General features: G+C 54.3%; 1 protein-coding gene across 2 annotated transcripts in view; it reads right to left on the reverse strand.

Annotated features, from left to right (window-relative positions):
- The window catches only part of EPHB2 (EPH receptor B2), a 128,855-nt gene that overhangs the window by 89,871 nt on the left and 11,714 nt on the right, over nt 1-27,270 (reverse strand). For both annotated transcript variants that reach the window (XM_063417064.1, XM_063417063.1), the window contains exon 2: nt 1,284-1,348. In XM_063417064.1, the coding sequence (XP_063273134.1) occupies nt 1,284-1,348 (65 nt within the window). The remainder of the gene's footprint in view (nt 1-1,283; nt 1,349-27,270) is intronic.

Below are 27,270 nucleotides of genomic sequence, written 5' to 3' on the forward strand. Positions count from 1 at the left end.
GAGCAGGGCGTGCTTCACATATGGAAACACGGCAAACAAGAAAGGCTGGGCCGGGAGAGAAAAAGACTTGACCTCTGCTCCCCCGGGCATTGTGTGTCCGTCATCCCCCTCGGCGGGCAGCGGCGGGGCTGGGGCAGCCCTGCCCTTTATCATGGTGATGGGCCAGGCCTGCGCCCGGCCTGCGCCCGGCCTGCTCCGGCGCGCCTCATTCCCCCCAGACCAGGCTTTTCTCGGCTGTTTCTTTTCTTTTCTTCTGCCAAGCCGGCTCAGATCGGGGGGCATGCTGTCAGCCCGGGGGTGAGACCCACGGAAACGTCTTCATCCAGCCCGCGTGAGGGTGGATGGGAGGCAGGACAGAGCCTGAGCCAGCGCAGGCACGGGGAGAGTCCTTTGGCCAGGCCAGGCTGGGCTCCCCAAGTGCCGGGGAGCGGGGCTGGGGGTCTGTGGCTGCTGCAGCCAGGGTGGGCAGCGTGCTCTGGAGCACCTCAATGTGCTCCCCTCTGGATTTCTCCCACGAGCAGAAGGGTGCAGAAATCACAGAATGTTCTGAGCTGGAAGGGTCCCACAGGGATCATCCAGTCACACTCCTGACCTGCCCAGGACACCCCAACAATCCCACCCTGTGCATTCCTGGGAATATTGTCCAAACACTCCTGGAGCTGTGGCAGCCTCGGGGCCATGCCCATTCCCTGGGGAGCCTGGGCAGTGCCAGCACCCTCTGGGGGAAGAACCTGATGCACTGCCTTGCCCAAGCTCTTTTTTAAAGGAGTTTCTTCAGGGTGGTCTTCAGATGTGTTTCAGGGTACACCTGGCCCTGGTAAAGCAGAGAAACAGTTCTGCTGAGCCAGGAAACTTCTCCCTGTGGGATGCCAGGGATGCAGGGCAGTCCTTTCAGGACCAGAGCCTAATGCCCTCACCCTGCTACAAGTGACAGGCAATGGAATAACAAGTGAGACACTGTGGACAAACGACGCTGCCCTTGGCATGTTGTTTCTTCCTCTCCTCCTCATTTTTAGATGGCTGCAGGCCAGCTCTATGCAGAGTATGATTCCTCTAGCACCACACTGGTTTGACTCTGTGGGGTGGGAATTACATCCCACCAACACAGGGATTTTTTTGGAGTATCATCTCCTAGAAAACTACCAGAAAACCCAACTGTTGCCTCCTTTTGTGCTCTTCCCACATGGCCAAGGCATCAGTGCCTGACTTTTGCTGGGCCAAGCCTGCCACATTCATGTGCAGCTGAGCAGAGCAGAGCAGGTCCCCAGAAGGTGATGCCTTACCCCTGAAGGAGGGTGCACTGTCCAGCCCAGCTCTGCTGTCGCCGTTGTGGAGTCCATCAGTGTCTCTGTGGAAGGAAGGTGAAACAAAGAGTCATTGGATGCTGAAGAAAGGACTGGAGACAGGGAAAAAGGTGGAGAGGAGCTAGCCCAGGGCTGCAGGGCTGGAGCCCATCCCACGCTGAGCCCTTTGGCCACATCTCAGCCAGGGGACCCAGGGGTTGGTCTCTCCACCCAACTGCTCCCCAGCCCCTGCACACTGCTCCCTGGCCCCATGCAGAATCATGGAATCACAGAATGTTCACGCTGGAAATGACCTTCAAGATCATCAGGTGCAGCCATCAGCCCAGCACCAAAATCACGTTCATCTTTACACCATGTTCACAAATCCACACATTTTTTGAACATCTCCAGGGATGGATCCCACCACTGCCCTGGTCCAACGCCTGACCACCCTTTCCATGAAAGAATTTTCCTTATCCAGGAATAGAGATTAGGGAAAGAATAGGGAATATAGGAATAGGGAAGGAATATCCAATCTAAACCTGCCCTGGCACAGCTTGAGGCTGTTTCCTCTTGTCCTGTCTCTTGCTCCTTGGGAGCAGAGCCCAATCCCCACCTGGCTGCACCCTCCTGTCAGGGACTTGAGGCCTCCTTTTCTCCCCTGTCCCAGTTCCCTCAGCCACTCCTGCTGCTCCAAACCCTTCCCCAGCTCCATTTCCTTCTCTGGACATGCTCCAGCCCCTCTATGTCTTAATTTTCATCAGGGGCCCAAAACTGACCCCAGGATTTGAGGTGGGACCTTGAGGTGCCCAGCACAGGCAATGTCTCCTGCTGTGAACTGGGGACTTTTCCATCCATCAGCCAAGCCGGATTTTCCTCCTCTCAATCCCAAATCCAGGTACCCCCAGCCCAGTTCTACCCTTGCACATGAGGAGCAGCCTGAGCAGGGATCCTCCACCACCTTCTAGTCTCCTTTGCCCAAAGCAGGATATTTTTTTCTCAGCACTTTGCACAGTAGGAAGAATCCTCAGAGAAGCAGTAGAATGTGGGAGGGAACAGCACTTTTAGGACTTAAAAGTACTAAAAAATTAAACCACTGTTAAAGATGGTTTTCCAGATGATTTGGGTTGAAATAGGCCAGGTGATTCTACCACTGACCAGCACAGACAAGTCCTCCTTAGCCACACAACAGCAAAGCCTCCTCACCCTTACTGCAGCTCATGATGCCTCCAGCACTGGAATCTTTTCACCCCAAATAGCTGCAGCTTGGTTTAACTCCACTGATGGCACAAGGAGGGGTGCTTAAGTTATGGGGACCCCAATACCTGGGCTAACATGAGCAGGTGAACGTGCCAGCCAGAATAATCAGAAATACCAGAAACAAATGGGACAGACACTTGGAATCATGGTTTAAAAAGCCATTTAATATAATTGACTCCAGCCATTACTGCAGCACTGCCATGGTCAGCACTAAACCATGTTTCTAAGCACCACATCTGCACACTTCTTTAACACCTCCCAGGGAGTGCTCAGAAGTGTTTTTTGGACACTTCCATGAGTGGTTTCCACAGTCTGGGTAACTCTCTGTCCTCCAGGTCTGCAGCTCATTGCAGTACAGGGATTTTTCTGCACCACACCCAAGGCTGGCAGTTTAAGAAAACAGGACATTATTCCTGAGTTTAGGAAATGCAGTTTAGAAATTCTGCCCAAAGGCCTCAAAAAACTGAAGCTGGACACGAGGGGAGCATGGTGGGACAGACTGCACAGGGCAGCACATGGCCAGTGATTCTGTGCTGAGACCATGGTGATGCCCAGAGGGGAAATTTTGTCTCTCTGCTCTGCAGAGAGCAGAGAGAAGTGACAATGAGGGACAATGAGAGGGACAATGTGAACCTGCCCCTGATTTCAGCACATGCCCTGGGGATGCCAACTGCATGTTCAGGGATGCTGGGAAGTGCTGGGGAAGAAAGTCCCAGAATGGCTGGGGTTGGGAGGGACCTTCAAGACCATCCAGTCCCACCCCCTTTCACCATCCCAAGTTGCTCCAAGACCCGTCCAACCTGGCTTTGGACACTGCCAAGGGCAGTCCCAGAATGGGAATGGAGAGTTACTGGATGTAACTATGTCCTTCTGCTGTCCTTCTCCCCACCAGAAAAACAATCATTCTGCCATGGACCCCCCAAGAGCATCTCCACCTTCTCCACTTTCACTCCATGGAACAGAAACAAAGGAAGAAAAGCTCAGCCTTGAGCAGATCCATCCCTGAAGAGCCAGGCCTGGATGCAGAGGTGACAACTGCCCAGTGCATGTGGCCTTCCCTTTCCCCTGGCACCCCAAAAAGTGCCTCGGCAGCGCTGTGCTCCCTGCACTACCCCTGGCAGTAAATCCTCCCCAGACTGTGGCTTGCTCGTTACTCCCTGTTCGAGCCAGCGGTTTCCAGTTCACAGGAAACCAGGATTTCGAAATTTGGTTTTATTCCAAAGAGTAAAAAGCAAAAAAAAAGTTCTTTTCAATTTTTCCCACTAGGAAGAGTTCTGGAAAACAGCTAATCTGGAAATGTTTTGGGTCAGATTTACAAAATTTCTTTTTAAACTGAATATTTGTTTATGTAGGTCAATAATAGTGTTTACTTTATCAGAGGATCTGGCTTTTTCATTAAAACACCAGTGGCGTTTGATCTGAAACGAAAACAACACTTTTCACCCAGTGCTAGCAAAAAGCTTTAAAACCCCCCTGAATTTGTTACTTTATCTTAACTATCAATGACAGTGGCGCATAGTAAGTACATTAATAGAAGTGACTAAAATGGAAAAGAAGATCTATTCTAAGTCGTTACAAACAATTCCCCAAATGAACTTCATACTTTGAAGCATTTTGCATTTTTAAGTGCCTTTTACTTAATGAAAAGTAGGTGCAGTGGAAATACTGTGCTCAGAACACCACTGCCCCCATCCCCTATCCTCAGCTGAAGGATCCCCTTGGAGCTCTGCATCCACTCTGGCTGGCCCAGGGACAAAGAGGAGAAGAAATTTGCAGGTTTTAAGCAAGTTTTTCCAATGGCAAATTATCTTCCCATAAAAAAACACCAGATATTCCAATAATTTTAGTCTGGATTTACACCCTTCGGCTGCCAGCTATTGGATTTCCTTTTCCTTCTACAAAGACTCTGCAGTCCAAAACCTTTCCCTCTCGTGGTGCTCACGGGTGGCAAATGATCCATCTCCAAGACAGCTAAATTAGCTCAGCTTCCTTCTTCTTCCTCTCCAAAGCAGGTTCCTGTCTTTGGGGCTCCTGTTTATCCCCTCACATGCAGCTCCAACACCCCAGTGTGCCCCTTTTGGGGCAGTTTTTGCACCAAGCTGCTGCCCAGCTGAAGTCCTTTTGGAGATGGGGTTACACTGAGCAGAGAGTGCCTGAATTATAGAAAATTGGGAATAACTGGTCCCCGTGAAGCACGGTGACCCTGCAGGGTCAGCACAAGTGGGTGTGAACCAGAATTGCAGAACCACAGAATGGTTTGGGTTGGGAGGGACCTTAAAGACCACCCAGTTCCACCCCCTGCCATGGGCAAGGACACCTTCCACTGTCACAGGTTGCTCCAGGCTCTGTCCAACCTAGAATTACAAAATCATGGAATAGGCTGACCTGGAAGGGACCCACAAGGATCACAGAGTCCAACTCCTGCCCTGCACAAGAAACCTCAACAGCCCCAGCCTGACACTCCAGGTGTTTTTCAGCACTTCTCAGAATCATGCTCTCCATTGGTTTCACCAGGCAGTGAAGTGAGACTGACAGGCCTATAGTTTCCAGGGTCCTCCTTCTTGCCCTTCTTGAAAATTAGGACAACGTTCGCCAACTGCCAGTCAGCTGGGACCTCTCTGAAATCCCAAGACTGCTCAAAAATCACCAAGAGAGGCTTTGCAATGACATCAGCTGCTCTTTGAGGATCTTGGATGAATCATAGAATCCCAGAGCAGTTTGGTTTGAAAGGAACCTTAAAGCTCATCTCATTCCATCCCCTGCCATGGGCAGGGACACCTGCCACTGTCCCAGGTTGCTCCAACCTGGCCTTGGACACTTCCGGGGATGGGGAGTCTGGGCAACCTCTCTGGGCAATCTGCTCATGGACACTTCTGAGTGACAGGTGACTGCAGACCCAGGGACATCATTTGGACAAAGTTCTGCCACAGGTACAAGCTCCACACAAAGTGTGACAAGCCCCAAGGGATGGGAACCCATCACCCTCCTTGGGCAGCCCCTCCACCTACAGCTCCCACCAGGCTGCCCTCTGTCCTTGACACTTCTGTGCCCGTGGTGACCCGTGGTGGGCTGGCACGGCCCCACCTCCCCCAGCAGCTTCCCTGCTCCTGCCTGGGGCTGCCCCATGCTCATGCACACATCAGGACTGGCTCCTGTGCTGGGGACAACAAACACAGACCAACCCCAGGATGGACAACCCCAAAAGTGTTACTGCCTTGCCCACCACCTCGGCCACTTCACTCACTGTCACGGGCACTTTCAGGGTGCTGGTTTGGGTGATAACAGGGTGAGAGGCTGCTTGGCAGCCCCATGAAGATCCCCATGGCACCAGGACACGGAGCAGAGCCGTGCAGGGGGTGAGAGCCTGGCCCCTGGCCCACCTCTGGCGGCTGCGATCGCTGCAGCTCAGTGCAGCACTCCCTCCACAGCAGCGCCTTCTCCATGCTGCTGTTTCTGTTCTCCCCTCCTGTGTGTTTATCCGCAGCTTCATACGCTGCCCACCGCATTGTAAATAAATCTGCAGCTGCTCCAAAGCAGCAGAGGCAGCTCCTGCCTGCTTCCTGCCGGGACCCGCGCTGCTCCCCACGGGACACTCAGACACCAACTCCTTTGCACTCTGGAGATGTTCTCTCTGAGCAGCTCCCTGCCTGTCCTCGGCAGTGCTGCCTGCTCCCACGGCTCTGGAGGGACACTTGGCATCTCCAGTCACATCATCACCCCCACCCCACCACTTCCAGATGCTCAAAGCCACGCTAAGACAGCGTCATGCAGAGGATCTGCTGTGGCAATGCCTGGGTGGGGGCTCCTGTGCTTCCACTTGGCCTTCTCGCTGTTCAGCCACAAGTGGGATGAGTGTGGGGTTCAAGGCTTGCTTTGGCCAGCCCTTCTCCAAATTGCTTTCCAGCTTTTCCCATCTGGCCAGGTCAGGGATGAGACTGGTGGACAGAACTGGGAGGGGAGGACAAGTCTGGGATCATGCTGGGTCCTGGTGGTGGCAGGATGGGCTGGCCAGGAGTGGGGATGGAGAGTGGCAGCACCAAGGGACAGTGGCAGAGGCTGGAGGTGAGACAGATTAACAGAGGAGCCGTGCATGTTGCAGACACACTTCTCTCCATCCAGAAAAATAACTTAAATGGAGTTTTGCCAATTCAGACCAATTTAGAGCATCTGGACCTGAGTTTCTCAGAAGTCCTGGCAAACGCTTCACATTCACAGGCTCCAAGCTCATCCAGATAAAGAAACAGCTGGACAAATAAATAGCCCCACAGATAGCTGGAGCCTCCACCCTCATTTTTCCACCCACAACTTTTTCCCTTCCCTTTTCACTCCTCATGACAGCTCCTCTCTCAGGGTAGCACACTTGCCAGGATTTTAATCCTGGTCTGATATTATCAACACAGGGAGCAAGCTTCTTGTGGACCCATGAGCTGTGGCCAGTGCTGGATGTGTAATGCAGGCAAGGAGCTACCAGCAAAGTCATCCTGAGGCAAAGACAGAGATCACTCCTTGTCACCATGTCCCTTACGTGACCTGGAAGCCCACCTAAAACACCTCATCAGCTCCAAGCTGGAGGAACACACAATGCCAGAGCCCAGCCAGGTGGAGCAGGACCAGGATCTGCACTGGGGGCACCACAGGTCAGGATGAACTCCTCCATGCAGGAACACGTGCTCCTGGAACCATGTACCCATCCTGGCCTCAGACAGAGCCACCACAGGTCAGGATGAACTCCTCCATGCAGGAACACGTGCTCCTGGAACCATCCTGGCTCTCAGGCACAGCCACCACATCCTGGGGCAGGGGGGTGGCTAATGAGAAACCCGTCTGTCCCCGCCTGAGGAGCCCCGGCCGCAGATCTCTTTACCCTTCCCCAAGTTGAAAGGCCCCTCTCTGCCTCCTGTGCTTTACTGGAGCCTGATGATGATATTTTTGCCAGCACGAGCTGAGAGGGGCTGAGCAAACCCAGTGGCCCTTCCCTGCAGCCCCGAGCTTTGCTTTGCCTGGCCGGGGGCCAGCGGAACAAGCTGAAACTCAATCCCCCCCCCGGCCGAGCCGCTGGCGCGGGAACAGCTCGCTGCATTGTGAGCCGGCGGCGACGGGATACTCGGGATACTTCTCTCAGGGATCCACTTAAACTCCAAGAGGGAGAGTGATTGATAGGGAGGGAAAAGAGGAGGCTGGCTGAGCTGGGGTGGGGACCCCGGCACGCCCTGTTGCCACAGCCCCAAAGGCCACCCCGGGGTTAGTCACGGGTGGTGCCAGTGCTGTGAAGCCAGAACTGAGGTACCTGGTCATTCAACGCCTTTCACTGAAATATTAGGTCCAGCCAGACTCAGAGACCTAAGAATTAGGATGATGTTCATCATCTCCATCATACAGAGCCTCTGGCCTGCCAAGCAGGATCCAGGCTGATGGAGCAGAGCTGACCCCAGAGATAACACACAGCATTGGCAGGGGGAAGATGTCCTCACTTTGGGGGAGTCACGGAGCCTTCCTGGCTCCTCAGTTCCCAAGGACATCAGTCACAGCTCCTGCAAGCCCTGTGGGACAGGAGCCAGCCACAGAGCCAGCAGGGGAGCAGGGCATGGAAGCTGGTGGGGCTCAGCAGAACCTGCTGGGTCACTCTCACCCAGGTGCTGGGTGGTGCCCGGCTGCTTGTGACACTCGGGGTCAGGACTGGTGCCAAACAAGGGGATGGTCCCAACGCCCTGCCCTTGGAACAGCATTTCTGCAATCCCAGGTGAAACTCCATGAAGGAAATGCCATGAGCTGGGCTGTGCTTTCCTGTTCCCACCAAAATCCCTCCCTTACTCTGACTGCCCACACCTTGTCTGTGCCATCCTCAGGGGACCAAACCCAGGGCTGATATTGCTGTGCACAAAGAAACCACTGGCTTTTGGCTCCCAGCCTTGCTAGACCAGAAAATACAGAAAGCTGGGCTTGGAGCAGAGCTGCACCTGGCATGGGGACCATGGCAATGCCAGTGGGTGAGCCAGGAGCCAGGGCTGAGCACGGTCACGGCCCAAATCCAGCAGCTTCCAGAGCCTCTTCCCAGCTCCTCCTCTCCCTGCAAAGGCCTGGCTGTGCAAGCACTGCCCTGCAGGGTGCTGACTGCTCCACTGCTGGAAAGCTCAAAGCAAGGAGAAGCCAAACTCAACAGCCCACGGGGCCCTGCAGGGCACCCCAACACGTGTCCTGCTTTCCAAGCACTCAGCTGACTCTCCAGGATTGTCCCTGTCACCTGCCTGGCTGGGAGGAGAAGGAGAGCTCCAGGTCTCAGCAAGGAATTCTGATTTTGTGATCTCTCAGCCCCTGCTGAAGAAGCAGGTGAGGCTCAAAGTGAGGCAGGACCATTCTCCATCCGGCTGCCACGTTATCCCACTCACGGCTGCAGATGCATCCTGTCTGCCCCAGCCTCCCCACAGCAGCTGCTCCCGAGGACAGCAGAAACAGGATAACCCCAGCAGAGCTCTCTGCTCCAGCAGCACCAGGGACCCACTGGCAGCATCTGTCCCGAAAGGAGCTGGGACTTGTAGGTGGTCTGAGTTCAGGCGAGGGCAGGCTGCTGGGAAGAGACAATGCAGATGCCAAATGCCAGCGAGCAGAGGCCCTCCTGCTGCTGCTGGGAATGCAGGAGCCACAGAGCAGACACAGATGCAGGCGTTTAACAGCCACTGCTACTGTCACCGCTGATGGCTCTCTGTGGTGGCACTGACCCCGTGGGCTCTGAGGTACCCTGAGGGAGGTTACCCAGGGTAACCGAGGCATCCAGTCTCATCCAGGCCCAGCAGAGAATAAATTCCCCACTAATTATTCTTCCAAGAGGATGGAACAGAGCCATGTCCCTCCTGAGAGCTTCCAGGTCTCTCCTCTCTAGGGGATGGACACAGGGGTGCCCTGGGAGGTTGGAGTCCCATGCCCAGAAGCTCCTTCTAGAGGTGCCCCAGCCCCAAAGCACCCACCAGCCTCCACCACGCCCTGTCCTGGTCCAGCTGAGCGTGGCACAGCCACCCCTTGGGGATGGACATTGGTGTCACCACTGCTGCCCCAACACAGCCATTGCCACCGGTGTGCAGGAGCAGGTGCCATGTGCAGCTCCTGGCTGCAGCACCCTGGGAGAAAGCTGCTGTAAAAGATAATAACCCGCTCCCACCACCGTGCCCTGCGGCCACCGGGGCAGGGTGTAATGCCCAGGGTGAAGGGCAGCGCTGCCCAGTCCCCTTTGATAGCCACAGCCACCCTCCTGTGTCCTAGACACAGCATCCTGCAGTCCCAGACCTGCTGTCCTGTGTCCCCAGGCACAGGGCAAGGTGACCTCAGGGGTTTGGGATGCAGCAGGAAGCCTGGAGGCTGCACAGCGTCACTGGGTGAGGAGCACAGCCTTGGCTCTTGGACAACATCATCCCTTTCCTCACTAACCCCTGGCAATCATCTGATGTGAAGAGACCGTGGAGGGGACCAGGAGGGGTGACACGAGCCCAGGGCATGGCTTTGTGGCCAGCTCTGTCCCCTTGGGGCCACCCCCACCTGCAGTGGGGACACTGAGCACAGCCAGTGCCACCTCCCAGCACTGCTGGCACTAAATGAGGTTTTGTCACCCTGCTTGGTGGCACAGGCTGCAAGCAACTTGTTCCCAGCAGGCTCCAGAGTCCTGCTCAGAATCCCAACTGAGCTATCCTTAATGGGCTTCAATTTTAATTCACTTTTATTGGAAAACACAGATGGTGACCCCGCTGTCTCCCTGGCCTGAACAGACACAGGGTAATAGCATTGACAGGGGGAAATGTTATCTCCAAGCAGCCAAAGCTGCAGCAAAAGCCCCACTGCCCTGCAGTGACACACAGCTGTGCCCCACAGCCCTGCCCAGCCACCCAGAGGCACCAGAGGGGGGAAGCAGGACCAGGGGCCAGTGAAGAAGAATTGAAGAGCAGGATGAGCCCCTGGGGCAGCCAGGCCTCTGACTGACCTGGGCAACTCCCCCTGTGAGCAGGGCTCTGCAGAACAGCAGCAGGCATTCCAGAGCAGAGGGATGCCCAAAGCTGCTGCCAGCACTGCTGGCCCCCACCCAGAGCCAGCCTCTGCCTGCAGCCCACCCAGCAGCTCCAGGTGTCCCTCCCTGCAGCCACCCCCTGCAAGAAGAGCACCTCAGAACGCAGGATGGCTGTGGGGAGGTGGTGGCAGCACAGGGACAGGCAGGGACAGGCTACACCTGCACCAGGATCCCAGGATTAGGGTCCCCCAGCAAACAGCAAGCATCAAACACCTCTGGGCTTGTGCCACACTAACCTGGGCACCCAAACAGCAGAGCCTGTGGATGCTCCTGCTCCTCTGGCACTGCTGGTGCTATGCAGAGCCAGGCCCCCTTGTGCATGCCCCACAAACCTGGCACAGGGTGAGCAAGCCTGTCACACACATTGGCTCTGTGGTTCTACCTGACACTCCCACTTTTGCCTGTTGTTACTGACAGGCTGGAAATGTGCTTTGGGTTGGCAGTTCCAAGCAGGCTTGGGAGGAGCTGCTGCCTTGTTTTTGTCAAGCATGGGAGGGCAACAGGGGGCTCCAGCTCAGGCTCCTGGCTGGAGGAATCTTCTCCCCAGGACAGATGCAGGACAGCCCAAAACTCCTTCAAGGAGCTTGGCTTCCCTCCAGTCCCTCCCAAGGCCAAAGCATGTCCCCACTGCCATCCTTTTCTATCTCCAGGGGTTTGCAAACCCTGCATCCCCTCCAACCCCACCACGGCAGGTAAAGCACCAGAGGAGCCAGCAGCTGTGGGTGGTGAGAATTTTCAGTGAGAGGAAAATGCTTCCTTCCTTGGAAAACCCCATCTTCAACACCTCAGCATGGAGAGGGCCTCCCTGACACACTCAGTCACCCTCAAAAGCAGTGGGTTAAACTGAGGGAGGCTCTGTTGGTGGGTGCCACTGTGCTGGTGGTCCTGCTTGGGCAGGGGATGTGCTGCAACCCTCCCCCCTCCCATCCATCTATCCATCCACCCATCCATTCATCCATCCACCCACCCATCCATCCATCCATCATCCATGCATCCATCCATCCATCCCTTTATCCATCCATCCATCCATCCCTCCATCCATCCCTCCATCCATCCATCCATCATCCATCCATCATCCATCCATCCATCCATCCATCCATCCATCCATCCATCCCTCCATCCATCCTTCCATCCATCCATCCATCCATCCATCCATCCATCCATCCATCCATCCATCCGTCCCTCCATCCATCCTTCCATCCATCCATCCATCCATCCATCCATCCATCCATCCATCCATCCATCCATCCATCCATCCATCCATCCCTCCATCCATCCATCCATCCATCCCTCCATCCATCCATCCCTCCATCCATCCCTCCATCCATCCCTCCATCCATCCATCCATCCATCCCTCCATCCTGGTGTTGCCCACCAAGCAGCTCCCTGGAGAAAGGCAGCCTTTCCTGCCTTCCACTGGAACAAAAAGCAGCCTCAGAGCAGGCAGGAGATGGCTGTGGGACCACAAGGAGAGAGCAGCCCCTCCGCCATCACCTGCAGGGGCTGCAGCAAGGACCTGGAGGATCAGGGACAGGCACAGGAGCAGGGAATGTCCACTCTGGGATGCACCTACAGCCCTGCAGGCCAGCCTGGAAAAGCAGCTTGTGAATTCCAGAGTTGCTGTCCTGGCCCCACAACCTTGCAGCCCTTGCTCCAGGGTGGGGCAGGGAGAGCAGCTCCCCGGGGCAGGGAGATGCTGCCAGCCAGGGGGCTCAGCTGTGTCTGTGTGGCTCCTGGAGCTGGAGCAGAGACCATGCCAGGGTCTAGGCTGCCACTGGGATGAGCTCCTGGAGACCCCAGGGCTGGTGGAGCCTCCTTCCCTTCCCAGAACCATGGATGTGAGCAAAGCTCCCCCACGAGCAGAGCGTGAGCACTGGTACAGGTACAGACAGCCCCGATCCTGTTCCACGGCTGTGGGAAGGGATTCCTGCATGCATCAAAAAGAAACACACCCCGAGGTGGAAAAAGGGCAATTTCCACAAGTTGAAAGGGATTATTAGCAAAAATTGATCGGGGGGGAAATGTAAACAAAAACAATGAAGAGTAATTACGGCTTATGGCGGCTTTGCCAAAATCTCATAAATCTGCGATCATAAAAGAAGGCGTCTTGAGTTCAAAATTATCTTGGCTTGGAATAAAAGGAAAAAAATTGCAGTAAAAATAAACATATTGTATAAATTAAACCCAGGGGAAGTTGGCAGCAGCAAATTAGCAGCTCTAAGATGCAGACAGTTGCGAAAGGATGTATCAATGAAAAAACTGACTGCCAGGAGACAGAAAGGAGGGAAGAAAAAGAAAATTTAAATACACCAAAACCAAACACAGCCAGAGTGAAGGCAGCAAACACAGACATCCCAAACAAAACAAGGGCACTGCCAGGAAGGATGGCAGCCGTGGTACCTGCAGCACCCAGGAGATGCCCGGAGACAGACACACCTGAGCCCCCTGGCTGGCAGCACCCCACTGCCCCGGGCAGCTGCTCACCCTGCCCCTCCCTGGAGCAAGGGCTGTGAGGTTTTGGGGTCAGGACAGCAATTCTGGAGTTGTTCCCTGGCTGCAGCATCAGCCCCAAGACAACCCTTTGCTCTCCAACAGCAACATGGTGTGGTCAGCAGAGCCCCACAGACCATGGGGCAAGGACAGCTCAGGACGAAGAGCTCCCCTCTCCCTTTCCAACACCTTGTGCTGTGCACCAAGCAGGGACAGGGCACTCCCAGGGTGGGGAATGATTCTGTTGCATCCCACAGGGCTGGTGGAAAGGAGCTCAGAGATCTTGGTTCAACCTCATTCCCACCACGAAACTGGGGCGGCTGGGGCTCTGGGAGAGCTCTGGGATGAAGCCCCAGTGCCTCAAGGACTTGCCACCAAGTGATGTGGACACATCCAGCTGCTCAGCAAACCCTTCCTGGATCAGGAGCATCCTAAAGCACCAAGTGCTGCCTGCAGAGAGGCCGTGGTGGCTTTACAAGCACTGCTGGAGGATCCATCCTGGTTCCCCAGGAATGATCACCAAATCCTGGGAGGAGAAACAGCCCAAGAGCTCTGTGAAAGCCACAGCAGCGAGCCAGACAACTCAACACTGGGCAGGAGTCAAACCAGAGAGACGAGCAGGGCATTAGCCAGGACACAGGACAGCAGAATGAGCATCAAGGAGGGCGGATCCAGTGCTGAGAGCTCTGCAGGCCAAAATCCAGGTGGATTTCTCACACCCTTCCAGCTGCACTGGAACCTCCCTGCTCTGCATCTCAAACACTTTGTGGAGGTGCAGCAATGAACCCCCCACCCCGAAGAAGCTCTGAGGATAAAGCAGCAGAGGTGTAGCCATGAACCTGTGGTTCCTCTGCACCCCTCAGCATGGCTGGGGCCACCCCCAACAGCACAGACACAGGACAGCAAGGACAGGTCACCAGGAGTGTCCTATGGGCAGGAGCTGAGGTGGGGAAGGACAGAGCAGGGCCTCTGAGCAAGGTCCCTCTTTCCTTCCCCAGTGGAGAAGGTCCCTCTTCCACTGCCTTTTCTCACTGTGGGTAAAAGCCACACCCCGGCCAGCAGGAGAGACTGCCCTTCCCCAGAGGCTGCCAGGGGAACTGAGGCACAGAGCCCCTGGCACTGCCTGCCCTGGAACAGGCTGGGGGATCAGTGAGCCCAGGGCACCCTGTCCCCTGCCAGCACAGGACACTGGAGTGACACCACAGGAGCTGTCCCTGCCTGTGCTCAGACACACACACAGCACCTGCAGCTCCTGCTGCAACAACATCTCCTGGAGCCAGGCTGTGTGTGCACCTCTCCCTGGCACCCCAAACCCCCAGCACTCTGCATCTTGGGGACCTTGGAAGGATCCTCCAGTTGCATCCCTGCTCCCTCCCCACTCTGCCAAGAGAGAGCATCCCTGCACCTTCTGAGGATGCAAAGGATCCACAGACGACCTCTAACAGATTTGTGGGATTTAGGGTTCACTGCCTGAGCCTCATAAAAGCACCACACTTCCAAAATTTAGTTCACAGGGTGACCAAGGCATTACCTGACATCAGCCTTGACACGGGAAATCAGGTGAAAAGTGCTGTGCAGTGCATGCCCCATCCCCCAAATTCCCCAGTCAGCACAAAGCAGCCTTTACAAATCAATGTCTGCAGGAAGAAAACACGTGGGGGAGCAGCAGGTTCATCCTTCCCTTGCTGCTGCACTCCCAGTGACCCCTGAACCCCACAAGTGTGATGGAAGGGATCTCTCCAGGGCTGATGCCCCATCCTCTGCTCAGGGAGAGACTGTGACCTGTGGGATGTGCTTCAGCACCCAGGGATGCACCCAAATGTCAGGGAGCAACAAAAGAAGAGGACACTGCTCTTCTCCCATTTCCCAGCACCACACTCAGTCCTCTGGCACCTCAGCCCCCCCGTCCTCTCCTGGAGGAGCCCCTGGGAGCATCCCACAGCTCGTGCTGGTGTACAGGGGCCTGAGCCAGCCCTGGTGGCCAAGGCACGAACCCTCAGCACCCTGCAGTGCTGCCAGTGACACTGGGGCATGGGGAGGCACTGGGAATCTGTGGCAGGAACACATGGGCTGAGCTGTGCTCTGATGTCCTCAAGACCAGGCAGAGCAGGAGGTTGCACTCAGCTCCCTGTGTGGGCACCGCTGGCACCACAGCACGCCCCAAAAACATTGCTGAGCCCCAGTGCCAAGGAGAACCCACAGGCTGCAGTGTCACCACAGCTGTGACCCTCTGGGTACCTGTCCCCAGGGCAGGCTGCTGACAAGGTGAGCACAGCCCGGGGCTGCCAGTGCTGCCAGGCCTGCAGGAGGTGCCTCCTGCCACAACACACCCCAAATGTACAGGGCAAGGCTCCCCAAACCCCACGTGCTTGCTGGGCTGAGAAGGGGCTGCCAGCCAGTCCCAGCTCTGCCAGGAGGGTTGATTTAATCAGATATTGAGAAGAAATCCTTCACTGTGAGGGTGGGCAGGCCCTGGCACAGGGTGCCCAGAGAAGCTGTGGCTGGCCCTCGATCCCTGGAAGTGTCCAAGGCCAGGTTGGACGGGGCTTGGAGAACCCTGGGACAGTGGAAGGTGTCCCTGTCATGGCAGGGGATGGGACTGGATGAGCTTTAAGGTCCCTTCCAACCCAAACCACTCTGGGACTCTGTGTCTGCACCCCATGGCACTGCAGCAGCCTGGGCAGTGGAAAGCACGTCCCTGGGGTGAAAAACACCTCCTGGAGCCCTGAGCAGCACCCCTCTCTCCTGCAGGAGATGCAGCACTCCTCCGTGTCTCCTGATTGATCCTGCCTGGAGAACAGAGGCACCAGGCCCAGTGGGATGCTCTGGGCTGCTGGCCCCATCCACCTGCCCACACTGCCCAGCATTTATAGATGGATAAAAATCCCTTGGCAGAGCCTTTGTTTACTTTGCTCAAAGAAAATAATTAACTCTCCATGTAGTTCTGGTGTCCCTTCCCATGGCAAGGGAGTGGAATGAGATGAGCTTTAATATTCCATCCAATCCAAACCACTCTGGGATTCTCTGATTTAAGGAACTCGGTGAAACCTTAAAGCTGCCCCACTGCAAGCCTGGCACAGGTTCTAATACCTCCTGTATCACAACCTGGCAGTGCCAGGCCTCATCTCCACATACTCACTGTACCCATGGCACAATGTCCCCAGGCTGGGGCTGATCCCAGGACAGTGTGCAGGGGTAGGGGCAGGGGGAGCATCCCTGCAGGAGCCAGCTGTGATGGCTCTGAGAGCCAGCTGGCTTCCAGCAGGGAGCAGCTGGGACGGTGTCAGACAAGACCTCTGGTGCCTTCCATCCCTGGGAACGTCTTTACCTGCAGAAATCACGGGATTGCTCAAGGTCACTCTAGTGACAAAGCTCCCAGAGCAAAATGCTGTGCTACAGAAACACAGGTGACAGGAGGGGACACCCCAAGAGCTCTGCCACCACCAGCCAGGGGGGTACAGCGAGGCAGCACCTGGCATGGAGCTGAGCAGGTGGTGCCTGGAAGCAGAGCCCCCCCAGCATTCCCTACAGGGATGGCACGAGGCTGCCAAATTCCCACTCAGTGCTGAGGGAAGAGCTTGCTTTGGCCAGCCCTTCCCCAAACCAAGATGTTTCTGCTCCCTGCAGAGCAGAGAAACATCAGACCCTGGAAAACACCACCCTGGGCACCCCAAAACACACATGGACAAAACAGCTTTATCCTCTCTGTGCTACAGGGCAGGGAGGCAGCGGGCACTGACCCCCCCAGGCAGGGGCAGCAGGTCCCAAGGCCCTGTGGCCAGGAGCTGCTGGCAGCAGATCCAGCTGTCCTGGCCAGAGGCAGCCACAAGGACAGGGGAACAAAGGGCAGCTCCTGGCTCCATCGACCCCGAGGTCAGGGGGTGAAGGGGGAACATCTGCTCCCACCCTGCCCAGCTCTGCTGCAGAGATTTCCCTGGGGTTATTCAGGCAAGGGTGAATTTTCAGAAGGAAGCAGCCAACAGTGCTGTGAAAATTCCCAGCATGGAAAACCCAGCCCCAGTTTGTGCCCATGGGGAGGGACCAGGAGCAGCACTGGGTAAGTGCCACCAAGATCCACATGGTTGGAAGACACCAGGATAACCCAGATCAGCAGCTCGTGTCCAGGCACCTCCAGCCTTCCACTTGAAGTGTTCAAGGCCAGGTTAGACTGGCCTTGGAGCAACCTGGTCTAGTGGAAGGTGTTCCTGCCCATGGCAGAGGGTGTCACCCAGGCTGCCTGGCCAGAACGTGCCTGGGATGGCTGGAGATGGAGGAGCATTAGCCAGAGGGAAGAGCCCCGGGGGTCAAAACCAGTTTATGAGAAATTAGGCACCTTTGATCTACAGATCCGAGCAATAGTGAATCAACTCCACCCCTGGGTGATCTGCTGTACAGTTAATTAGACACGTTATTAAAAAGATGCTCCTCTACCAGGCTGAATTAGTCTGGCTTCCAAGCCACAGAGTCCTGCCCTGTCTAATTAAACAGACCTTCCCAATTAACAATCCTTCCTCCAGGCTGCTACCAGCAGACAAGGCAGCAGATTCCTCCATCTCCTGAGTAAGGCCAACAACGGGCAGGATTCCACACCTTGAGTCATGACCATTAAACTGGTTTATTTTTATTTTGATTCTCCTTTGGCTGTGGACAACCAGAAGCAGATTCGGAGGCTCCCAGGGCTGGCCTCGGGATCATGAGGACAGGACATGCAGGTATGTCCTGGCTCACCAGTCAAGGATCTGAGCAGCTCTTTCACTCCAGGAGGATCCCATTTCCAAGGTGTTTTCAGAGGTTTCCTGGTTGTCCTGGTTATGCCTCAGAGCTGAGGAGCACACTGTGCTCCCAGACACAGCGTGGCCACACTCAGACCCACTTCTGTTCCCTGCTGTGCCCAATTCCCTCAGTGTAACCAATCCATCCCCTCCAGCCTTTACTGCTCTCCCAACACTGGAGCTCGCTGCAGATGGGGATCTCCCACTTGGACTGTTTCCCTCTGTCCAGCCAATTTGAAGCCCTTCCAGGACACACCTGTAAATCCATCCCTTGCTGGAGCACGGTGGGAACCCCTCCTTCCTCCCACTGCTGCAGAGCTGCACATTAAAGGTGTGAACCCCCTGCTTACCTCTGCAACAGCTCCTGGGGTGACTCATCCCTTCCCTGCTTTGAAAGCAGCAGGTGCTGCCCACGTGCTTTTCTCCAGGCTGAAGCCCTGCACATCCCACATCTCCATGGAATCCCCTTCCTCACAGCCAGCCTGAGCTGCAGCTGTGTCCTCAGGGAGCTTTGTGTCCTGTGATGATGCAGAGCATATCCTGCTGCTGCCCTGTTCCCCCAAACCCCACATCTGAACCCGAGGGAAGGGCTGAGGCTGTGTCAGGGAGGTTGAGGTTGGTATCAGGAAGAGGTTCTTCTTCCTTCTTCCCCCAGAGCGTGTTGGGGCGCTGACCAGGCTCCCCAGGGAACAGGCACAGCCCCAAGGCTGCCACAGCTCCAGGAACAGCGTGGGAATTGCTGGGGTGTCCTGAGCAGGGCCAGCAGTTGGACTTGATGTTCTTGTGGTTCCCTTCCATCTCAGGAAACTCCATGATTCCACGATTCTGTGAACCCCACATCTCTGGTAGCACAGAGAAAGCGCAGTCCCCCCTGGAGAGCATCTCTGTGCGTTTATTTTTCCCCTTGGTTCACAACAATGACTGTTTCCAAGGCAGCAGCTCCACCCCACAGGAGACAGCCCAGATGCCCAAGAGGCTGGGCCACCCTCCCCTCCACCCTGACCCTGCCAGCTGGGAGCCTCCTCCTCGCTCACAGACTTTTATTAGAAACATGCAGTCACCAAAGGCTGCAAGTGGAATCCATTACACAGCGTTTAGTACCAATCATTTGTATTTCACAGCCCGCAATCCTGATTTCACAAGCAAACATGCTCAAGACCACGCTGCAGCCAACAGGGAGGGATGAGGCAGGAGCAGGGATGGGGGAGAATTCCCAGACCTGGGATGGACCTGCCCCCACACCTGGTCACCATCCTCAGCCACATCTTCCATGTGTGAGATGCTCTGGAATGTGGGAGGAGGCAGCTCTGCTACCTTGCAAACAATCACCCTCATCTGAGTCAGGAGATTTTGGGAGCTGGGATAGCATCACTGCTCCAAGGAAAAAGCATCACACAATCCCAGAATCATTTGGATTGGGAGGAACCTTAAAGCTCATCTCATTCCATTCCCTGCCATGGCAGGGACACCTTCCTCTGTCCCAGGCTGCTCCAAGCCCCATCCAGCCTGGCCTTGGACACTTCTAGGGATCCAGGGGCAGCCACAGCTGCTCTGGGCAGCTTCTGTCAGGGCCTCACCACCCTCACACTGAAGAATTTCTTCCCAATATCCACCCCAATCCTTCCTTCTGGCAATGGGAAGCCATTCCCCCTTGTCCTATGACTCCGTGCCCTTGTGAACAGAACCTCTGATGCTTCCATTGTTCAGTGTTGCATTCTGGCGAGGAATTCTGGATGTGTGCAGACATTCCCAGAAAGGTTGTGAGCCATGTCTTACAGACAAATAGACTTATGGATTAGCTCCTTTCCCACCTCCTCCCAGATGCTTCTTTCCCCAGCCTTTGGCCACAGGATCTCTGGGGCAATGGGGATCCATGGCCAAAAACAAAACAAAAACAAAACACCAAAGAAACACCACCAGGCAAAGTTATTTGTGTGCCACCAACACCTGGGGCAGAATGAGACCCAAAAACACGGTTTAAACCCTGAACATGGCCATTTCCAGAGAGCTGCAATTTTGTAAAGAAAAAGCTGGAAGTAATGAAGGGAAAACACAGCCCTCACCCACACTCAGCTACGTAGAAGGGCTTTCATCCCATAAAACAAGAACAGTGACTCATCCCATAAAATGAGAACAGCAAGTCACTCCAGGGTGGACATCCTGACCCACGAGAGACCATTTTAAAATACAAATCGTGACTTGGGATGTTCAGGTTGGATATTAGCTGATGATTTAGGACATTGCTTCCCCAGGAGGGCTGTCCAGCCCTGAGTCTGGCCACCAGGACCTGGGGGGTCTCCAGCAGTGGAGGTTTGCAGGAACTGGCTGCCCAAATCCACAGTCACCTTGGTCACTGCCACAGCTGGGGCAGCAGGAACTTGGGGACAGGGGGACCCCGGGGACAGGGAACCAGAGCTGGACATCTGCTCTGATCACAGATAAATCTCGCTCTTCGAGGAGGTGAGACACAGCAGGATCCCGAATCACTGCTGTATAATGATCCCAGCCACCATCTCATTCAAACACCCAGTGCTCCCTTGCTCTGGCAAAAGGAACTCCAACTGCAGCTCTACATTTTGCCCCCAGGAAAGCCCTGGGAACACAGGCTGGGAACAACGTCATTCCTACACATCTGAGGATGTGGGAGCCCCCACCACCCACTAACAACACCTCTCCTCAGCCTAATCCAGGATGTTCATCTGCTGAGTTTTAGAACTTTGGTGGGGGAAAAAACCAGCATTGCTTCCTCTTGATTGTGTTTTGGAGCAAAAATCCAGCAGATGCATTAAGCCAGCAAGGCAGGAGGAAGGCAGGGGCTACCTGGACTAACACAGACTCAGGGACACAAGCAAGTCTGTGCCTTGGCATTCCCTCCTGAAAATCCAGAGGCTCAGCCACCTTTCAGTGGTGCCAAAAGGACTTTCCCTCCTTAAAGAGCAGCAGTGCATTGAAACAGCAGAGCCTGCACAGACCAAAAACAAGAGACACCTGCAAATACCTGGCAGGTGCCACTTCACAGGTGAAGGCTGGTTTTGCCAGGGCAGTGGGTCCTTCAAGAAGCCAAACAGGACATGATTCCTGTTGACAAAGGTCACTGCATGTCCTCCCAAATCCACCTTCAGTGGTCTTTCCTCAGTCCTGAAACATCCTGTTAGCTCACCCCATACTGTGCCTCACCCGAGGCTGAGGAAGTCCTGGACTCCCCTCCCCATTCCAGCAGGAAATCTGGGCAGGGCTCCTGAGGAGGAGGAGGAGGAGGAGGATGGTGAGAGCCAGGAGAGGTGAGTGCAGGGTGACCAGCATGCCTGGCCCGAGCTGCCACAGCAGACTGCACTGCCACCTCCCCAGACTGCACTGCCACCTCCCCACAGCACATCTCCTCCAGGATCCACCCATGCCAGCAGTGGCACATCGATCCATCAGCTGGGACTGCTCTACACGACAGGGCTGGAGCAGCTGAGGGAGCTGGGAAAGGAGAAAAGGAGGCTCAGGGGGGACCTTGTGGCTCTGCACAATTCCTGACAGGAGGGGACAGCCCAGAGGGGTCGGGCTCTGTTCCCAGGGAACAGGGACAGGAGGAGAGGGAACAGCCTCAGGCTGGGCCAGGGGAGGCTCAGGGTGGATATTGGGAAAATTTCTTTATGGAAAGGGTGATCACACATTGGCACAGGGCAGGGGTGGAGTCACCAGCCCAGAAGTGTTCAAAACCCACGTGGATGTGGCACTAGGGGATGTGGGTTAGTGGTGAACACGGCAGAGCTGGGTCAACGATTGGGTTTGGTGATCTGGGGAGCTTTTCCAACCTCTGTGACTCTGTGATTCCGTGAATTGGGAACTTCAGCAGGAGAGGATGATGAAGAAGACCCCTCTGGGGGGTTCAGCTGAGCCCCCACTGCCCCAACATAAATCAAAACATGTTCAGGACATGCCTGTCACAACGTGCAATGACACGTGTGATGGAAAGCCAACACGTGATGACCCAGCTCTCACCACCACGTTCTGCCTCTCCCCTGCCTGCAGACACTGGTACCTGTCAATATCTGTCACTGTATCACACCCCGCCAGCACTGAGGACAGGCTCATTACATAATTTTAATGCACAAAGTGCATTAAAGAGCCCCAGGTCTCCCGTTTTGGACCTGACAATGGCACGGAACGAGGGCTGAATCACCAGGCTGGAAGCACGGAGTTGCCCCAGCACTGGTGACCCCAGTGTGTGTGGCCAAAGGGAGAGCAAGCCAAACCTGAAATGGCTTTGCTCCTTGATCCAAATGTATCAATTTCCAAAATCTCATCAAATTTACGATCAGAGTCAACCAGGAAACCGGAGCAAAAAGTACAGATGGAAACCAGAGGGGTCTGGGACTATATCTTTAAGGTCCCTTCCGAGCCAAACCATTCTGTGATTCAGTAAAAAAAGTTTAAACTATTTATATATATATATATATATATATATAAAGACAATCTAGGAAAACAACAACTTCAACCAAAACCAGCCTCAGAGCAACGAAGTCTTTGTGACAACCCCACACACACAAAGGCAATGCGTGAGAAATTGAAGGAGAATAATCCATATTTTATTGTGACTGGCGGGAAGTGAATAAAGGAAACCTCTGGAAAAGCCACATCTGAAGACAACAAAAAGTTATGATAATGTTCTTTTCAGCACATAGGGAAAAAATGCTAAGTAAAAATGTTAAAATTCATAGAGAAAAGCATTGAGACAGCCCAGGGCTGGAGGTGCTGTCACTGATTCAAGCCCTGCCTCAGTCCTGCTCCACTCCCAGGGTGATTAACAGGGTTTTTTTCACTCTACACACAGCCAGAACTTCCCTCACTGCAGTTCGTGGTGTGTGAAGGGTGGCCGTGGTCAGCCGGTCTGTGTCTTTATTAGGAAAGCGGGATGTTATTCCATAGCCCCCCAGAGGACAGGGCTGCTTCCTCCCCTGAGGAACCAGGATTCCTTAGCTCATACATAACTAACGAGCCAGGGAACGGTCTGGCTGTAGTTCCCTAAAAATCACACACGTTTGCAAGCAGTTAGCAAATAACTGAGCCTTTGGAACAGATGCTGCAGGGCCACGTGGTACCCAAAAAACTGTTTTCTACACAATGGCCTTGTGGAGGTTGGAGAAGCCCCAGGCATCGTTTATCTTCATTTCTGGCCATTTCAGTGATGACATTTCCATAAACAAGCCCAAGGAACCATGACCACATCAAATTCCTGCGCGACACCTCCACAACAGACGTGGAAAATCCAATTCTGGGACAAGCCACTATCAAACGGGGTGAAAACCACAAGAAAACTTCACAGCCGGGTTCCTGTACCAGTCAAGGTTTGCAGGAGTAACTGGGCAGTGGAATAAACCTGGGTAGCTCTTTCCAGCTCTTTCTTTCTTTCTTTCTCTTTCTAGAGAGCATCACCATTCCCTCTCCTGTCTGAGTGACCACCACAACAGATGGAGCTCAGTGCCACAGACCTCACAAACTCAGTGGACATTTTCTGGACAATTGTGGACATTTTATGGACACTTGACAGGGATGGACTAAGGGATGAGAGGATCACCAGGTTTGGAAAAGCCCTCCAGGATCATCCACTCCAGCCACTAATCCAGACCTGCCAAGTTCCCCACTAGCCCATGTCCCCACGTGCCACATGGACACACCTTTGAGCACTTCCAGGGATGGTGACTCCACCACTGCCCTGGGCAGCCTGTGCCAGGGAATGCCATCTGTCTGTTATATCTGTGTGGGGACGAGCTGCCAGCTGGGGTTAAACCACAACAAAAGAGAGAACTAAGAAAATCCAGCACATTTCACAGTGACAGACCCAAGAGACTCCAAGGCTTAACAAGCAAGAAGCCATGAGGGGATGCCTGGAGAAGAAGAAAGCTGGGAAGTCCTTGAAGACACTAATGCAGAGCATCTCAGAGCAGAAGGATCACGTCTAGTGGATGCACCAGGATTACAACGTGAGCCAGGCACTCAAGGTCTCGCTCGGTTTTAAAATCACTTCTGGGGAAATAATGAAAAAGCTGATGTAATTCCAATCATAAAGAATTAAAGAACAGGAGTATAATTAGCACCAGTCAACATACTTCTACAAGAAACAGGTCTTGTCAAACAAATCTGATTTCATTCTTCACTGAGATTACAAGTGTGATGGGTGAGAGGAGCCGTGTACAAGGCAGGGGAGTGTCTGAGTGCTGGAATCAGGAGATGTGAGGGCAGCCTGGGAACAGAGCCACTGCCTGTACTCAAAAAAAATGCTAAAAAGGGGGTTAAGAACTGATTAAGTGGCAGATGCCAAGAAATAGTTCCCAGTGCTGGACCTCAGTGGGCTCTACAGGAACCAGCCCTGTGATGCCTTAGGGAAGGCTGACCTGAAACAGAAACTGGACAGAGCTAGAGAATAAAGCAGGGATTTATTGAAAGGCCTCTAGGATACACCTTGGGCAGGACAGGGCCTGACCAGGGCTACACCCAAGGTGGACTAAAAATGGTCACAAAATGCCTAGCTGGTCATGAGATCTTACATTTTTATAAGTGTTGGTCCGTTTCCATATTGGGGTTTAATTGTCCAATTACAGCTCCAGGCTGTGAGGTCCCATCCTTCTTGCTCCTCCCTTCAGCCACCCTTGTTTGTGCTTTTGGGATGAAAGTTGTCCTTGGTGTGCAGCAGGACAAGGATTTGTTTTGTGTCCCTGCTGTGTGCAGAGCTGAGTGACCCTGGCTGTGAGCTCAGAGCTGCACCCCTGGGCATTGTTACCCGAGAGGTTGTTGGTTGGGAGACAGAAAACATGATTCAGGTCCTCTTGATCATCAAACAAGCAGCCTGTTTATTGTTCTGAACTCTGTTACATAGGGAGTTCAAAACTCCTGGCTCTAGACCCCCATTGGTTTGGGTCTTGGCCCTGCCCAGCTCCTTGGGCAGTGATACCTCACCAGTGCCTGCTCTCTGGACTGGCTGAGGTCTCTGTGTGAGCTCCATTATTCACTTACGGGCTTGTAGAACAAGCCAGGTTAGCCAAATCGGATTTGTTATGACCAGATTTACCTCATGTAGCTAACAGATTAGCTGTGACAAAGCCTTGGTCAGCATGATGGAGAGTGATGAAGGAAACCACTGCTCAGGTGGGCAGTGCCCTTGCAGAGCATTCCCAGGTGAAGGAGATGGGATTCACCTCCCTTGGCATTTGCTATATGCAAAAATGATGCTCCCACGTAAATGCAGTTGTTAATTTTCTCCAGATAGCAATGACAGAGAGAAAAGGGCCTCTGAGGACAGGCTGATGATCAAGACCAGCCTGTCAGGCAGGTGAGCTGAATTCCCCTCAGCAGGATACTGAGTGGGGGGTTGCTTCCAGCTTACATCAGAAATCTCATTTTTGTGATAATGATTAAATTGTTCAAATCATCTTAAAAGAAAATTTAGGGAAGTAAAAAACCTTAAAATGAATTAAACTCGGTGAAAAGCACTGGAGAGCCTGGTCTCCTCCAGCAACTGCCCCTGGAGCTGGTGGGCTCAAAAGATGTGACACCAGCCAGGAAAAGCTCCAGATAGTCCCAGTGGCACGGTGGCACTGATCAGGGACTGCCTCTTGTGCCCAGCTCTGGCACCACAGCACGGGTGCAGCTCCCACCCCACAGATGTTCACTGTGTACAAAACCTCAGGATGGCTTCAGTCCCTTTCCAAGCAGGCAGGTGTCACCCACAGGACTGCCACCACAGCTGGCACCTCCTGGCAGCCAGCAGGGTTAGGGCTCTTCCTTCCCTACACTGCTGGGAGAGCTGGAGCATAACAATGGCTTTAAGGTTTCCAGGAGGGAGATGAGTGTCCCAGGAAGGAGCATCTACACTGCCCCACACATCACCAGCCCCAAGGAATGATCAAGGTGTGCACACCCACCTCAACAATGCAGCAACCAGGATAGGGAGCACCCTTGGCACCACTGAAGCCTCCCACCCGGGTATCCATCCATTCCCTGCCCCTTTGGCTCCCCAAAGGATGAACAAAACTCAGAACACCTCACTAGAGTCCCATGGGTGGTGTTAAACTAGGAGCCCTTCCATGGCTGGCATCAAATGTGAAGGGCATGGTGGGGAAGGGGAAGGGGAAGGGGAAGGGGAAGGGGAAGGGGAAGGGGAAGGGGAAGGGGAAGGGGAAGGGGAAGGGGAAGGGGAAGGGGAAGGGGAAGGGGAAGGGGAAGGGGAAGGGGAAGGAGAAGGAGAAGGAGAAGGAGAAGGAGAAGGAGAAGGAGAAGGAGAAGGAGAAGGAGAAGGAGAAGGAGAAGGAGAAGGAGAAGGAGAAGGAGAAGGAGAAGGAGAAGGAGAAGGAGAAGGAGAAGGAGAAGGAGAAGGAGAAGGAGAAGGAGAAGGAGAAGGAGAAGGAGAAGGAGAAGGAGAAGGAGAAGGAGAAGGAGAAGGAGAAGGAGAAGGAGAAGGAGAAGAAGGAGGAAAAGGAAGGAGCCCACCTGTGGCTAGAAAGAGACCACTTGGTCCCCAGACCGAGCTCTGGGTTTTTTAGAAGGTTTAGGGAGCTTTAACTGGAGCATTACTCAGCTACAGCAGAGACAAGACAGGTCTGAAGCGTGCTGGGAGAGGGAGTCCCAGGTCCTTCCCTGCCCCAAGATCAGGGAAAATTCTCAGCCACCCCAGCAAACAGCAAATCCCTATGGAGAAAGCCCTGAGTGATGGAGAGGGAGCAGCTGCTGTTGTCGCTGCCTCCTGGGCTCGTCACGGCTGCCTCTCACCCGCAGCTCCTCTGACATCCAACACCGCCTCTGCCAAGCCAGCCCAGTTGGGTTCCCCCACCAAAGCAAGCAAATACCCCATTCTTTGGGGGCTGCTTTATATCACTGCCTCCCCCCAAAGAAGGCTTAGTCAAAGCAAATGCCAGACCCATTAAGTGCGAAGGACCTCACAGCCAACACAGGAATGCTGGGGCTTGATGGACTGTTTATAGAGTCTTTTATAGGAAGGATGGGTAACCTAATCCCAACTACAACATTTTTTATGCTGCTCTGTGAGGGTTCAGCTGTGATTAAACTGTTGGCACGGTCCCATGGCACATAAAACCATGGAGACCAGCATGTCTCATCCACACCAGAGCCATGCAAATGCAGGCAGCAGAAGGACTCCAAGTATTAAAGGCTGGCGAGCCCCGCTGTGGGGCATCCCCGCTCCCACCTCCACCGGCTTCGTGAGCCTGAGACACCGAAATAAAACATCTCTAATGAGTATTTACTCCAACTGCAGCCCAGAGAAGGGAAAAGGGTAACCACCCCTGCAGGACTTGGTCTGGGTGCAGGAGATGGAACAAAACCACACTCTCAGCAGCAGGCTTCATCGCCTTCTTCTCCCAGACACAGCCCCAGGATGAGCAGAGCCCTCCACCACCCTCCTAAAATATTG

The sequence above is a fragment of the Prinia subflava genome, chromosome 21 (genome assembly GCF_021018805.1).
Source record: "Prinia subflava isolate CZ2003 ecotype Zambia chromosome 21, Cam_Psub_1.2, whole genome shotgun sequence".
NCBI classification, from domain to species: domain Eukaryota; kingdom Metazoa; phylum Chordata; class Aves; order Passeriformes; family Cisticolidae; genus Prinia; species Prinia subflava.